The sequence below is a fragment of the Oenanthe melanoleuca genome, chromosome 11 (assembly GCF_029582105.1).
Source record: "Oenanthe melanoleuca isolate GR-GAL-2019-014 chromosome 11, OMel1.0, whole genome shotgun sequence".
NCBI lineage: Eukaryota > Metazoa > Chordata > Aves > Passeriformes > Muscicapidae > Oenanthe > Oenanthe melanoleuca.
Genome location: NC_079345.1, coordinates 6,223,329 through 6,237,756, shown reverse-complemented (window position 1 = coordinate 6,237,756; position 14,428 = coordinate 6,223,329). Strand labels below are relative to the sequence as shown.

At 46.5% G+C, this 14,428-nt stretch overlaps 1 protein-coding gene across 3 annotated transcripts; it reads left to right on the top strand.

Annotated features, from left to right (window-relative positions):
• The first annotated feature begins 333 nt into the window (after positions 1–333).
• DRC7 (dynein regulatory complex subunit 7) lies at positions 334–14,386 on the top strand. Of its 3 annotated transcripts, none has more exons than XM_056500620.1 (16): positions 334–514; positions 1,004–1,142; positions 1,554–1,728; positions 2,376–2,501; positions 3,626–3,820; positions 4,127–4,270; positions 4,592–4,810; positions 5,503–5,613; positions 6,366–6,441; positions 6,940–7,068; positions 7,854–7,982; positions 8,444–8,670; positions 9,515–9,730; positions 10,842–10,952; positions 12,036–12,137; positions 12,843–14,386. In XM_056500620.1, the coding sequence occupies exons 1-16, from the start codon at positions 433–435 to the stop codon at positions 12,954–12,956; spliced, it is 2,295 nt and encodes a 764-aa protein (XP_056356595.1). In that variant the 5' UTR covers positions 334–432; the 3' UTR covers positions 12,957–14,386. The 3 variants fall into 3 exon arrangements, with proteins under 3 accessions (XP_056356595.1, XP_056356596.1, XP_056356597.1); XM_056500621.1 differs by lacking the exon at positions 334–514 and adding an exon at positions 527–559; XM_056500622.1 differs by lacking the exon at positions 334–514 and adding an exon at positions 576–633.
• The last annotated feature ends 42 nt before the right edge of the window (positions 14,387–14,428 follow it).

Genomic DNA, 14,428 nt, shown 5'->3' with positions numbered 1-14,428 from the left:
AAGGAGAAGAAAATAAGAAGAAAAAGCAAGGAAAAAAGAGCCAGGTAACTTGCCATCCCTTTCACACAGCCCAACAGATTCTGCAAAATCAGATTTCCTGCTTTTGTGTAATCAATTGCAGCCTATCCCTGAGACCAGACTTCCCAACTTCTGCCATTTCCTTACCTACCAAGACCAGCTGGTTATCTGTGGGACTTGACAAATTGTCTAGAGACTCACGTCGTCCAGCGATCCCACGGACCACCACTGCTTACCTGGCAGAATTATGACAGCAAAAAACCCACAATTATTGATGACTATAAGGAAGCCATGCTATAAAAGGGAGCTGCAAACCAAAGTTCAGTGGAGCACGGAGTGGGCAGTGCCCCCCATGTATCCCCAGCGCGCTGCTTGCTCTGTCTATATAAAACAAAGCAATCTAAACTTTGCTTAATGTCGAGGCTTTTGTTTCTCATTTTTAACACGGTGTGGCTGGGCAGCCGCAGGTGCGGGCCCGGGAGGCGGCGTTGCCATGGTGAGCGCTGAGGGCCGCGCCGGGCCGGGAGCGCCGGGAGCCGCGGTGAGGGGCGGCCGGGCGGGGCAGGCCGGAGCGGGGCGGGACACGGGCTGAGCTCGCCGTGTGCCCCGCTCGGGGTCAGCCTGACCGCGGGGACGGGGCACCAACAGCCCCGTGTGTCGCCGGCGGTGATAGCGCCAGGCGCTGCCCTTGGGGCTGCCCGCTCCCTCCAAGGCCCCGGGGCGGCCGCGGGCCGGGCGCGGTGCCCAGCGCGGTGATGGGGGAGGGAGGGCACGGGGCTCGCTGTGTGGGGATGTGCTGTGCCCTGCCGAGCCAGGCTCTGCCTGCTCTGCCACGCTCAGCAACCTGGAACCACTTCTTTACCACTTCACTCTCGTGGTTCTGGCTGCCCCAGCCATACTCATGTACAAAACCACTGTGGCCGCAATGTGAGGGTTTCTCTGTTCCTGTGTAGCTGAATTCACCCTGGTGTGTGCATTCCTGTAGTGCCAGGCAGAATGGAGGCCCTGGAGGAGAGAGAGGAAGTGGAGGAAACAGCAGAAGATGCGATCTCTATGAATATCAGTGATGACCTCGATGACCTGCGTGAAGTTGTGGAGAAAGCCTCTGTGACAAGTGGTGAACCGTAAGTCTCTGCCCATGGCCGGAATGAGCAGAGATGTTCCCTTTGGGCCCCACAGGGTGACTGCACACGTGTGGGTGGCACATGTGGTCCCCTTGCAGGGTGTTGGGAGTGAGTGAGTTTCTTGTGCCTGAGGAGGTTGTCCCAGAGTGTGTGTGTGCAAGTAAGAGAAGGTAACTCATATGATTGTACATCCATTCACCACTGTTTAAAGGTCCCCCGAGACTCTGGTTATATGCCAGTTTGCCATTGCTCCAGAGATGTTTGGCTATGTCAAAATCACATCCTTGAATATAACCCCCATTTTTTACCTGTGAGATAGGGAAGTCCTGCCATGTTTTGATAGTAGGTCATCCTGCCTGTATTGCTCCTGGCTTACTACTTGTGTCTCTCTGCCTCCCCCTGCCACGTAAGTGATTTTGACTGGAGCTCCATTGACACATCCCACTTACCATCTTCGTACAAGACAAATTCCCAGCAGGAAGAGGAACTGCTGCAGCTGGCTGACCATTTCTTCCAGCAGTACACTCACCTGTGCCCTGACCGCAAGCCGCTCTTCATTCACCCGCTCAACGAGTGTGGTGTGCAGGTATGGGCTGTGTGGGGCTTGGCCACAGCACAGGCAGCACTGTGCCAAATGTGTGAAAGAACAGCAGCCCCTCTGCCCTCCCTCCTGGCTAAAGGGAATGGGAACCTGCTGGCTGAACCCACAGCCCCTCAACGGGCACACAGAATCCCAGGAATACTATTTTCTGTACAAATCCATGAGCCATATAAACATTGGTGTTTCCATATGGGCTGCAGCGTGATGCTTAGGAAACAGGAGAGACCTGAAACATAAAGGAAGGAAAAGAAACACTGAAATAGATAAGGCTCAGGCTCAGCCACAGACAGGGAGTATGTATCCAGAATTAGGTGATACTCTGAACTTCACAGAAGTTACAGGGAAGAATTTGTTGTAGCATTACCATAGAAGGCAAAAAAATAAAAAATTCAAAAAAAGTTTGCTATTTATGTGCAAGAAGGGAAATTGATGCTATTTATATGCCAGAGAGGGGGTAATGGTGCTATTGTTGTATTTTGCTATTTATATGTGAGAGAAAGAGTAATGGTGCTATTGATGCTAAAGATCCTGAATTTGATCAGCAACATCCAGGGGTGGTCTGAGGATGGCTTTGGACAGGAGACTCTGCCAAGGGCCTGTTGGCTAGCCAAACTCCTCTTGTTGCCCTACAGAAGTTTGTGAGCACAACAGTGAGGCCAACCCTGCTGCCTTTCCCAGACCTATACTACTGGTCAGGCTGTGCCAGCTTTGTCTGTGATTACCTCATCATGGAGCCCCTCAAGTGCCCAATCACACCGGTAAGAAAGGGGCTGCAGCCCCAACAGAGACATTACAGAGGTGACAGAAGGGCCTTTCAGCAGGACACAGTGGAGAAGTCTCAGTGGTTGGGGTTACAAAGGTCTTTGACACTTCCACCATCCTCTCACTATTTAGGCCATCCCATGATTATCCCAGACCCTGTGCATTCTTTTGGACCCACAGTCCCCGTGCATGTTCAGTGTGGTACCTTTTAAGTGATTAAGCACCATTTCTTCAAGACCAGACCCTGCTTTCAGCCAGCCCAGATGAGCAGCTCGAGCACTGTGGGAGGCAATGGCTGACAAGCTTCTCCTCTGAAGAGCAAGACACCTTGGAACAGAGGAACACATAAACAGAGGAGCACCCTAGGGGATGATACTTGGCCTCAAGTGACCTGTTCTTAGGGACTTTCAGACATTCCTATTCCCATATCTGGGGATATTTTAGGATGGCTGAAGGGAGGTTTCTAGGTTGGCAAAAAGGGATGATGCCAGAGCTGGGGCAAGTTCTAGATGAGAAGAGGTTAGCAAGGACTGCAGAGTGACCTAAACAATCTATGCCAGCCACAGGCTGTCTCAAGAGGAGCTCTGGCACTTTGTGACCACACAGAAAATATCTCCATTTAGCAGATGAAGACTGCCTTGATCACCTTAGGTGATGTCTGAGAACTGAGTGGGAGTAGAACCTCTCTGTATGTAGTATGTGTGTACTGATACTTTTTATTGCTCACCAGTGGGGACCAGAAGGAAATATGTTTCCTCCTGTGATCTATAATTTAGCTTATGCGTGTTTTCCTGGTACTGTAAACAGAACAGCAGGAGATAGAGGGAAATCCCATTCCAGGATTGTGATTAATGTTAGGTTTTCAGCAGTTTGATGAGTTTGTCATGTTCTTCCCTTCCTGTGGTTAAATTTGTCACCAGGTTTGGGGTCAGAGTTTCCCCAGATCACTTTGGAAAGGAGTTTTAGAGTCTGTGGCTTTTAAAGAAATGTTATATACCAGATTGCGTAAGGGTGCAGAGCCCAGGGATGTAGGCAAATGCCTCTCTCCCCTGCTCTCTGCCTGGTGCCTGTTTCAGCTCCACAGGACAAGCACTGTGAACATGCATTTCTCTCTTTCAAGCCCAGTTCACTCTATTCCCCAACCACCATTCTGAAATACCAGCGAGGGAACTGCTTTGACTTCAGTGTGCTGCTGTGCTCCCTGCTGATCGGGGCTGGCTACGATGCCTACTGCGTACATGGATATGCCACCCTCGAGATGTGCTCCCTGGACCAGACTCAGGAGCTGTGCCCACTGCTCAGGAAGCCCCCAGAGGTGAGACCTGCAGGGAGGAGCCCAGCACACATGCTCAGCCTGTTCATGTCCAGTGAGCTGAGCTAGGAGGAACAGCTTCAGGTTCACATTGGATTTCAGTCCGTACCAGGGACTTCAACAAAGCAATCTTTTGAGGGATTTTCTACAGCTCCTTACAAGGCCTTTTTCGCTTCACTGAATTTCTGTTCACTGGGTGCAATATTGCAAACTGCCAAGTGTTGGGAACTGGGAGCTACCTGTAAGCCATACATTTACTTTCTTCTCTTGATCTCTGCTGGGTTTAACAATAATACCCTGCTTTTGCAGGTGCCAGAAGAGGAAGATCCCAACAAGTATAGAATTAAGTACCCTTTAGAACCACAAAGCAAGTTTGAGCTTCAGCAGAAGGCCAAGGAGCAGGAAGAAACTGAACCTGTACAAGAGGAGGAAATAGAAGAGGAGGTGGTCACGGTGAGTTAGCAAGGCCCACCTCCTGTGAGCTCCAGGAAGAAGAGCTAAAACACAGGTAATGGCTGGGCAAAGAGAGGAGCTCACACCCTCCTCTGTGAAGGATGACATGACCTTGATCATAGCCATGTGCACTTGGCCTCCAGAAGCACAGTGTGTGCTGGCACAGGAACATGTGCTGTGTATGTACTGCCTCACTCTTAAAGAGCATTAAGAGCCTGGAGTTCTTTAGAAGTGGGCAGAGGAAAGGATAAAATTGCCCTTGGTTTGGAATAGAGTGTCAATAAAATGGCAATAATTACTGCTCTATCCTCTGTGCTACAGGAGGTGGGAATGCCCAAGCGAGACCCTTTGCACGGATTACGGGTGCACGCGTGGGTTCTGGTTCTGCCTGGGAAGAGGAAGGTTCCCGAGACCTTCTTCATCAACCCGTTGACAGGAAATCACCACAGCACCACGGATGAGTGCTTCCTTGGGATTGAGAGCATCTGGAACCACAGGAACTACTGGGTGAACATGCAAGACTGCCGCAAAGGCTGCAAGGTAGGGAGCCCTTAGCGCCCTGGGCACCTGAGGGACAGCTGGGAAATTTCCTGGGGAAATCCAAGACCAGTAGTGGTCCAGTTTCCACTTAACCATTCCTTGTGTTGTTTTTGGCCATGTTGCTCTGATTACATAGACTATAGAACTATTCCAGGGCATCCCAGACTCTGAGCTAGCAAATACAGATCACATCTATCTCTACAGTGCAAGAGTTTCAGCTTTTAAGGCTGGCTAAGCACTCCTCTCAAACAACAGCTTTTGAGGCAGAGGATGTTTTGAGTCTGTCAGGCATAGCTCAAGGCAGGTAAGATCTTGATTAGGCTCCTTCCACACCTCAGCTATTCCCCACAGACACAAAGTCTGGGAGGTGAGGGTCTGAGTCAGATCAGCTTGCCCTTGGGGTCATACTTGCCCCAAGGAGGGAGGCAGAAGCATTTCCAGCCTCTTCCTCTCATTTGAGGAAGAGGCACCATGAGGAAGGGGTTCTGCAACCTCTAGGCACAGGGACAGTCTTTGGGGTCCCACCAGCTCAGTGAGCTCACATCACTGAGGTCCAAATCTTTAGAGTTCTTAAAGTGTCTGACACCCAGGCAGGTCCAGAGCACCACAGACATGTTGATGCAGTGGTCAAGTTTAGTGTCAGGCCCTTGACAATGCCCTGTATTTAAAACAGTTTTTCCTGTATGCCCTAGGATCTCAGCTTTGACTTGAGTGATTCTATCTGCTGGGAAATAATGTTTTCAGAGAGCCATGAGCCTTCTCAGTCACCCACAGAGTCACCCAAGAAAGACACGGATGACACGGTGAGTGAGCCATGGAGACCTGTATGGAACCAGTGTGTCCATAGGCCCGTGAATATCTGCCTGCCTGCTGCCCTCTCCAGGTCAGATCCCTTCTACTCTGGCCAGGTTTAGATTCCTTCTCAATCTAGAAGAGTTCTGGTGCTTTCTGAACAGGACCCCAAGTGGTACTTCAGGTGTCATAAGTGGCTAGGGATCTCTGTAAGCCTCCAGTGCATTGGCATTGGGGGTGAAATAATTTTAAAAAATAAAATACAGAATGAGATTTTTGTGTACATTCTTTCTATGCTGGTCATCTTCCCCTCCTAGCTGCAAGGTGGACCTGCCAACCAAATGCAGAAATAATGTGTGTGCTCTAATATACAAAAAATGCTGTGTACTAGAGGCAAAAAATGTTGTCCTGTTGGGAGAAGACAGCATGATAAAACAGGCATTGCACCCCCACATCAGGACAGAGGAATGCAAATAATAATTCCCTCCTGCTATCTACTCTTCTCACTGTCCATAACTGGGGAGCAAAGAGTCCTCCAGGGTCTACATAAAATAATCTGGTCATTTTGGTGATTGCCACATTTATTGCCTGCCAGCATGAGCAGTAGACAGGAGAAGATAATTGCATCAGTCTCGAGTAGGGATGTGCTGTCATAACTGCTCACATGAGCTGAGCTCTGATCACTGCAGTTCCCCAGGACCAAAATGCCTCCTGGCACAGTAAGAGATGCTGCCAAAACCACAAATCTCTGCTTCTGTTTCAGCCGGAAAAGGGGGAAATAGACATGAGCTTTGAGATGCCACTATCATGGGTAACCCGAATTAGGGTCTCTTGCAGAGGTAGGTATTCTTCTTTTGCCTTTTGCTTGCCTCAGCTGACCTTTCAGTGGATTTGGGACATTTGTTTGTCTCACTGGGTTCTTCCTTCAGGGTGGTCAAACAGTATCAGTGAAATACAATAGATGAAGGCCACAACAGCTGTTGGTTCAAGTGGCTGCCCTCAGTGCTGCACTGTCTCATTCCTCACAGGCACACACCCCACACTGTGTTTTTCCTGCCAGCTGGAAATTTTGCCTGGGATGGTCTTTCTGTTACTGCTATGCATAAGGAATCGCCCCTGCATTATCAAATACCTGTCTGGGGAGAGAAAAAAGTTATTATACCATTATAACATTAAAGAACAATAGGCAGGGTCTGACCAGCTTTATTGCCAGCAGAACGTAATAAATAAATGCATGATGTATCTTAGACCATGTTTTTTTCCCTCTTAAATTCTCTTTTTTTTTGGGTTGAGTACAGAGGAATCAATTTGTCTGACATCTCTCCTGTCCACTGCAGAATATGAGAATCCCTTTTCCCGGGGGAAGAAGGTGATCCTGTACGATAAAGCAAAACTGGAGAAATGGGCGGCGTACGCGAATGGAGATGGGCTGGTGGAACGCCTCACTGTCTATGCAGACTCAGAGCGTAAGAGGGATGAATGAACACACTGAGCAAACAGCCGGGGGCCTGCTGATGGAAAGGGGAGGTGGCCCCCTTCCTGCCAGAGTCTCTCTTGTGCTTTCTCATTTTCCTTTCACCTTTGTGGGGGAATTATTCACAATATCCTCAAACTTTTCATCACACTTAGTCTGTTGAGCCCTGGAACTTCCCAGCATTGCTAGGGGTTTTCACAAGAGTTTGGTCAGCTGCTTGGATTTTCAGTCTTCAGAGGAATGGAAGGCTGGTTTGATTTGATCCAATAGTGTCACTATCCTCATTTCCTCATTGGTGTCAAAAGGGGCCATAGAAAGGGGGAGCTACAGCCTGAGGATATCTCTGTACTTGAAAACATTATTTTTTAGCAGCTGGTCCAAGAAACCATGCAGATTCCTAACTGGACATACAGTGTCCTGCCCTCAGCCATCTTGAATAGTGTGATGCTCCAATCTCCTGACACCATCATTAAGGATTTGGGATGGAATTTTTCTTGCCTATCCATAGCCCTTTGCCGTGCTGTGTTCTATTCTTGAGCTCATTACTCTAGTTCTGGCTGATGGAGAAGAATAGACCCTCTTAGGGTATAATTCATCTACTCAAATGTAGATTATGATTCACATACAAAATTCCCCTGTGCACAGGAGCAGTTCCAGTTGCTGTACTGAGGCTGTATCAGGGGTACAGGGTGCTGGCACAGACACTGAGAGCTAATCAGAATTTTGCCACCTCCAACAGAGTGACCTAAGGTTGCAAAATGACTTGTCTCCTGCCAGGTACTGAAGAACTGGAGGTGAAGGAATGGTTCAAACACCGAGAAGACCTGTTGTATATGAGAGAAGTGAATAAACAAACACAGCTGATCACAGACCATTTCAGGCCAGGACACTCCCTCCTTCTTAAAGGTATTCCAGCTCATCTGGGCAGCCACTGCAGCTGATGGGATTTCACATGACTCCATTCTAGCAGTGGCAAGAGCCCAAAGCTGAAAGGCAGGGGAGACAGGATACTTGTGAGATAAATTGCCTAGATAAATAAAATAGTCTCCAGTGAAGAGTAGAGAATTGGGTTGGTGGCTTGCAGTCCTGGACAGTGCTCCCCCAGCTATGTAGTTTTCTATGTACTAGAAAAATACACAGTTACCATGTGTATCAGGGTGATACATTTCTACTTTTGTCAGTGGAATTGATAGAAGCAGAAATTTTCTTTTTGAGATTATGTTTGTTCTCTCAGTTTTGTGCAGCTGGGGATAATTCCTGCATCAGATCTGTTGCTAAAGCTGAAGAAAATGAGACCTCCCCTGGACATGCTTGTGTTCAGTGTATTACAGCTGCCAACTCTAAAAATGTGTGTGATTTGTCCTTAGTTCACTCCTACACGTCACTGGAACCTGAGACTGGGCACACAGTGGAGTTTTATCACACAGCACGAGTTGATGGCCTCTGGAAACGTTTTGAAAATGCTACTGAGATGACAGAGTACTTCATGGGGCGGGAGGACTTCCTGCACATGCGGCACATAGAGTTTGGTGAAAGAGAAAAGGAAATGGAAAACGCTGGCATCACAGCTGATGCTAACCCCCGGCCTATAGTGGTATGGAACAGAAAAATGTCTCACTGTGATATTTAAACTATGCAAAACATACTGCCTGGGGCTTCAGTTCATTTTCAGTGGGCATGGGTGAGGCAAAACTCCAGATGAGACATCCGTGCATTGTTCAGCTGCTGTGTCTCACAGTTGCTTTCCTGACAGAGAGCTACAGTGTGACCAGTTGTCAGGAACTGCACTGAGCAGCTAGAAATAAACTAGAAAACTAAGGCTTGGAAATTGCATGTCAGAGGAAAGAAAACAAAATGTGACTATGATTTTGGAACAAAATTTTCTCAAGAATCAAAACTAGAAAAAGATTTTGTGTGCTGAGCTCAAACTAATATCATTTCAGGTTTCTGATTAATTTTGTCCCATCACTCTTCTCAGGTCTGGTTTGCAGAACAGGAGGAGAAGGAAATCTGACACCTGGCAGTATGTGTGGGTCAGACACTTCACTCGCCAAGAAAGAGCCATGCAGTGGCCTGTCTTTGTACCAGCACCAAACATGCTACCTTTTCCTGCCCTGTGTTGGGAAATGTGGGAAACTTTGCTTTTCTCCAAAATACCTTGCTTCCTGCAGTTCCCTCAGGCAGGGATGCATCCCAAGCTAACTTGGAGCTTGGAAAGCATGCTCTGCTCTGCAAATAGGAAACTTCTGTATTGCTTTAAGCAGCTTTGTGGTTGGATATTTTTAAGGCATAGGCAAAAAGAGTAGGACCATTGGCCAAGAGATGCAAGTCCAAGCAGAAAAACACACTTTCTACCTTAGGGTTTTACCCAAATCTGTAAATTTGCCAGTTTTGTGTTGTCTAAGTTGTTTCTGTATCTTTTTCTCACTCTCCATTAGCAAATCAAGGAGTACTTCCAAAGAAATCCAGAAAAGCCTGCTGATGAAGATATAGAGGAACGTGTCTTTATGGTCATAGATGATATCATCCAGCTGACATATCACCTGGAGCTTCATGACACCATTGCCTCAAAGGTGGTTTTCTGCAGAGTAATAGGGAGGGAGAAGAGAGAAGATGAAATCTTCCTGAGCAGAGAAAACACTGTCAAATATGAGGTATGAAGACCACAAGACACAAAGGTGAAATGCCAGTAAAAAAACTGCAAGCATGACATATTCCATGCTGCCCCTGCACTCCACCTGCACACCTCCAGGCTGACACCACCAACAGCCCAGGAGATGCACTGCCATGCTGGGAGTGACTGGGAATGCAGGACATAATGTAACATTATGAGCAGACATTAGGCCTGCTCTAGCCATGCCTGAGGTCATCTTCTCAGATCTGGTCATCAGGCAGACTCCACTCCACATCCCCTGGGATCCTGCAAAATGCAAGTTCAGCAGGTGTTGGGCTCAGTTCTGCAGGTTCATGGCAGAGAAGCTGAAATTTCCTCTGTTGTTCTCTCAGAAGAGTGAGAACCGAGCAGCAAAGGCAGACCCTTTTTGTTCTGGTTCTGTTTCTGCCATGGACTTCTTGGGTCCTATCATTCTTTATATCTCCCAATGTTTACTCTGCAGATGCAGAGCAAGATGCTGAGGCAGATAGATAGATGGATAGATAGATGCATAGATAGATAGATAGATAGATAGCCTTAAATAAAAGATAATCCAAGAGAAGTGGAGTGCTGCCATTAAACTAAATGATCTCATCAGGGGTGAGGGGTCACCCCACTAACAGCATCAGTGCCAGTCTGTAACCAGAGGCAGGAGCCTGCCAGTAAATTCTGCACTGATGCTGCACAATTACACTTAAGAAAACTAAACAGAGATTACAAATGGGGATTTTTTTTTTTTTAATGTTAAGGGTTTTTTTTAAATTTCTGTTTCCCACTGGGGGGAATACACAAAACACCATTGCTGGAATTTTTTATCTCTATTTCTATACTTTCCTATTAATCTCATTTCATTCCAACTATAAAGCAGCAGCATCAGCAAAGTGCAAGACATGCCATCTGGCTCACATTACTGATGGATTCAAAATCAAAAGGAAGTCTGATAAACTCATGCTGACCATGGTTTTGATGTTTCAATTATGGAAATTAGTGTTGCTTTCTTCAGTGGACATCAGTGTTGCTGTAGCAGGATTGTGCCAGGTTGTGCCAGCAGACTGCCTGATCCCATGCACCCAGAGAGTGCTGCTGTTTTTCACTGACTTCTCTGCTTCCAGCCATGGTCCTCAGAGAAACACAAGAACATGTTCCATCTGTATGACTTGCTGTGGGAGCTGAGAGAAGAACAGAAGGAGCTGAAGCAACATGTCCGGGACGCTGAAGCAGAGGTAACAGGGAGCTGTCCACAGTGTCAGAGCTGATCATGTGTAGAAATAGTTTCAGCTGACTGGGTGCCAAAGCCTCCTTGGCATAAACTGTGATAAGACAAAGCTGGTCTCCATGCTGAATTATTATGTTTGCTACTCAGGCATTGTTCAGTGAAGATGTAGCTGTAATATATTTATGGAGAGTCACATACTTTCCTACTCCTGCTCTTAGTCTTCCTTCCCTGTGAGGAAACGTTTCAGAGAGCAAATGACAATATATGAATTGGGGCATCTGGAAGCCTACCTGCCATTTGCCCAGGAATGAAGCCAAAAAGAAAGGATATTGTATGTAATGCTTTATCTAGGTGCTAGGCATTGCCAGGAAACCCTATCTAAAATACTGAAGTGACTTGTTGTGCGAGCAGCTGTAGGGAAATACTTCATAAAACACTTTGCTTGTACTGCTTATCACACTGACTGGTGTAACAGATCCATGTTCTTCCAATTACTTCATGATAAATAAAATCATTCTGTCAGGTGGAGGCACAGCTATTGAATTTCTTTTAATGTTTTTTTAAGGAAGAGAAATCCCTGAAAGAGCTGCAGAGGAAACACTCAACTATATGAGCCCAGAATATTAGTAATAATTAAGAGCAACTTTGCAAAAATCCCATTTTTTCCACAGAAATTGGAAGCTAGTTCACTGTGACCTCATGAACTACCTTGCCAAATTTCTCAGTCTTGATGTATCAATAGACAAAATATTCCCATTGCCTGTGCTGCATATCCTATATAAGACAAAGAATAAGCCAAAGCTCTCAGTGAAATTTCTAAAGTAGTGCCAAAACTGTGACTCTAGAAAAGCTTTTGTATCAGTTAATATCAGTAATTGCACTCAAGAATTTTATACACAGTAGCAATCTAAAATTAAGACTACTATCAGTTTGACCTATCAGCAGGACAGGGACATATTTGCACAGATCTATATTTAACCTTATTCTACAATTCTTGTATGCAGCATCTGCTCTGTTAGCAGGTCAGGCATGTAAAGGTACAGTCATTTTGTGGGAAAGCTGAGGGGTCTTTCTTCTGATTTCTTGGAAGATGTTAAATATTTTGATGGTCCGTGAGGATGAAGAAGCCAATATTAAATTGTCAGATTCAATGTACAGCACTGCAAAGAGAGGACAACAGCAAGAAGCCACGGTAGGTGAACTTCATTAATGTCAGCATTCAATGCATGTGCTCAAAGAAATCCAGAGTCAGCTTTTTCTTTATCAGGAGTTATCTCTGAAGAGCTTTTAATATCATTAAAATGTATTGGGACAAATCACAGTATGGTGTAAGCCAGCACAGTTTCAATTGCCTTCCCAGGGAAATATAACATGGTCATGCTGTGGTCACTTTCTGACTGTCTGGAAAAACTTGCACCACCAAGAATGATTACTGTGTTCTTTTGTTTAGTTAATAAAGAAAATAATTAAGAATGATTAGTTGATAATAGGGATTATGGGGGGAGCATTTTAAAAGAGTCATAAATATGCCTGTATATATATAGATACATGTATTTTTATTTGTACTTAGCATATGAGATCAAAGAATAAAACAGCCCCAGGGTCAAATTTAGTCCTCATCTCAATCAGAAATTATTTGATTCTCCAGGGCTTCTTGACTCTAGTGAGGCAAAACATTTGGATTTGTTGCCTCTTCCTGCTCCACATTTTGATTCCCCTTGTTTTCTTCTTCTCTTAAGACCTCATCTCAAACTTTCTGGCCCCCCTCAAAAATAAATCAGCTCCAGCCTGTGGTTTCCTTCATCTCAGCTCTGTGAATTGAGTTGTGCTTTTGTGTGCCTTTGCTCTTCACTTTCCTCTCTATTTCCCTGACTTCTGTTTGTTTGTTCCCTCACAGGAGGTGGAAGAGGAGCAGAAGAGCTCCCAGAGTTCCTTAAAGGATGAGAGTCAGCACATGGGAGGGGAGGCTGAATCCATCGCCCATCGCACTGCAACCAACTCCACCATGTAGAGACTGCAGGGACTGGGAATGGCTGCCTGGGCAGGGAGGTTTACAAGTCAGCCCCAGGAACTGGCACTGAAACTACTCTGTGAAATTCTTCAGTCCATGTCCCACTGAGGTTTCCCTCTGATATCCCCCTTCTTGTTCTAGGGAAAAGCAGTTGCCACAATAGAAAAAAAAAAAACATTCTCTTAAAGAGATGCTGCTTAGGAATCCTCACCCAGCTGGGCACCTTGGGTGTGACTGATTTCTTCATTCCTTTTCTGGAGGGAGCTGCCTGCAGTAAATCTTTCAATATCATCACATTTGTGGAGATTTTAATGGATTTGCACCATTCTGCACCTTTTCCTTTTCCCTATTTTGTTCTAAGGCCCATCTGCAGTTACATAAATTGTCTCCTCATGAAACTCCATCATGTTTGAGACTCGAGTCTGAACAGGACCTTAACCCTAAGATCTGCTTCAGAAGGGGAGACAAACCATGCACAGTCTTTTAGGGCTTTACTTTTCCAAATCTGCTTCATAGCAGGAGTGGGATTATTTGGGAATACTCATTCTTTTCCAATATATTATTTCAACTAATTCATAAATCAGTTTTGCATAAGCAAACATTTTGAACTGCTGAGTTCACAAATGTAACATTTCTTTGACCTCATCTAGAGCCCTGTAATGACAAAACATTGCCCCATGTAACATTGTGGTTATGAACTCATCAGTGTTAATTCAATACCAGAGAAGACACCAGAATAAATAAATTTAAAAATCCTTTTACAGGCATTAGGGACACAGCAGCTGCCAAACCATCAGCAAATGCATTACAGAATCATTACAGAACATTGCAGGGTTGGAATGGCCCTTAAAGATCATTTAACCCCAAGTCCCTGGCCAGGAGATTTCCCTGTAGTCCTCCAAGGACACCTGTCCTCGTTTCCACTTCCTGAAAATTTCTTTTCCTTTCTGAGAAAATAAAGTCTTCTACAGTAGTCTATTTTTTTTCTCTGCTGTTCAGCAGCTCCTTATCCATCCACGAAGGCCTCCTGGCATTCTTGCCGGATTTCCCTCTTGTCGGCATGCATCGCTCCTGAGCTTGAAGGATGCGATCCCTGAAATTCAGCCTGCATTCTTGGGTCATTATCAAGGAGTAGCATCAAATTAATTTTATTTTCCTCAGTTGATTGGAGTAATTGGTTTCAAAGACAGCGAGAAACACGCACAAGCGGCGCGACCGGACCTCAGCGGGCGGCGAGAGGCACAGAAGCCTTGCAGGAGTCGCGGTCCCACCGGAACGGGACACGGCGGACCGTGAGCTACGAGGCCCGGGAGAGTTCCCCGTCGCCCCCACGGAAGCACCGGAGAGGCGGCAGGACCCGAAGCGGCGCAGGGCAGGAGCAGCCCGGCCCCCGCCCCTCAGGGCGGCCCCGCAAAATGGCGGCCCCCATCCCGAGCGCCGCCTCCTCATTGGCCGCTCCTGCGCGGCTCCGC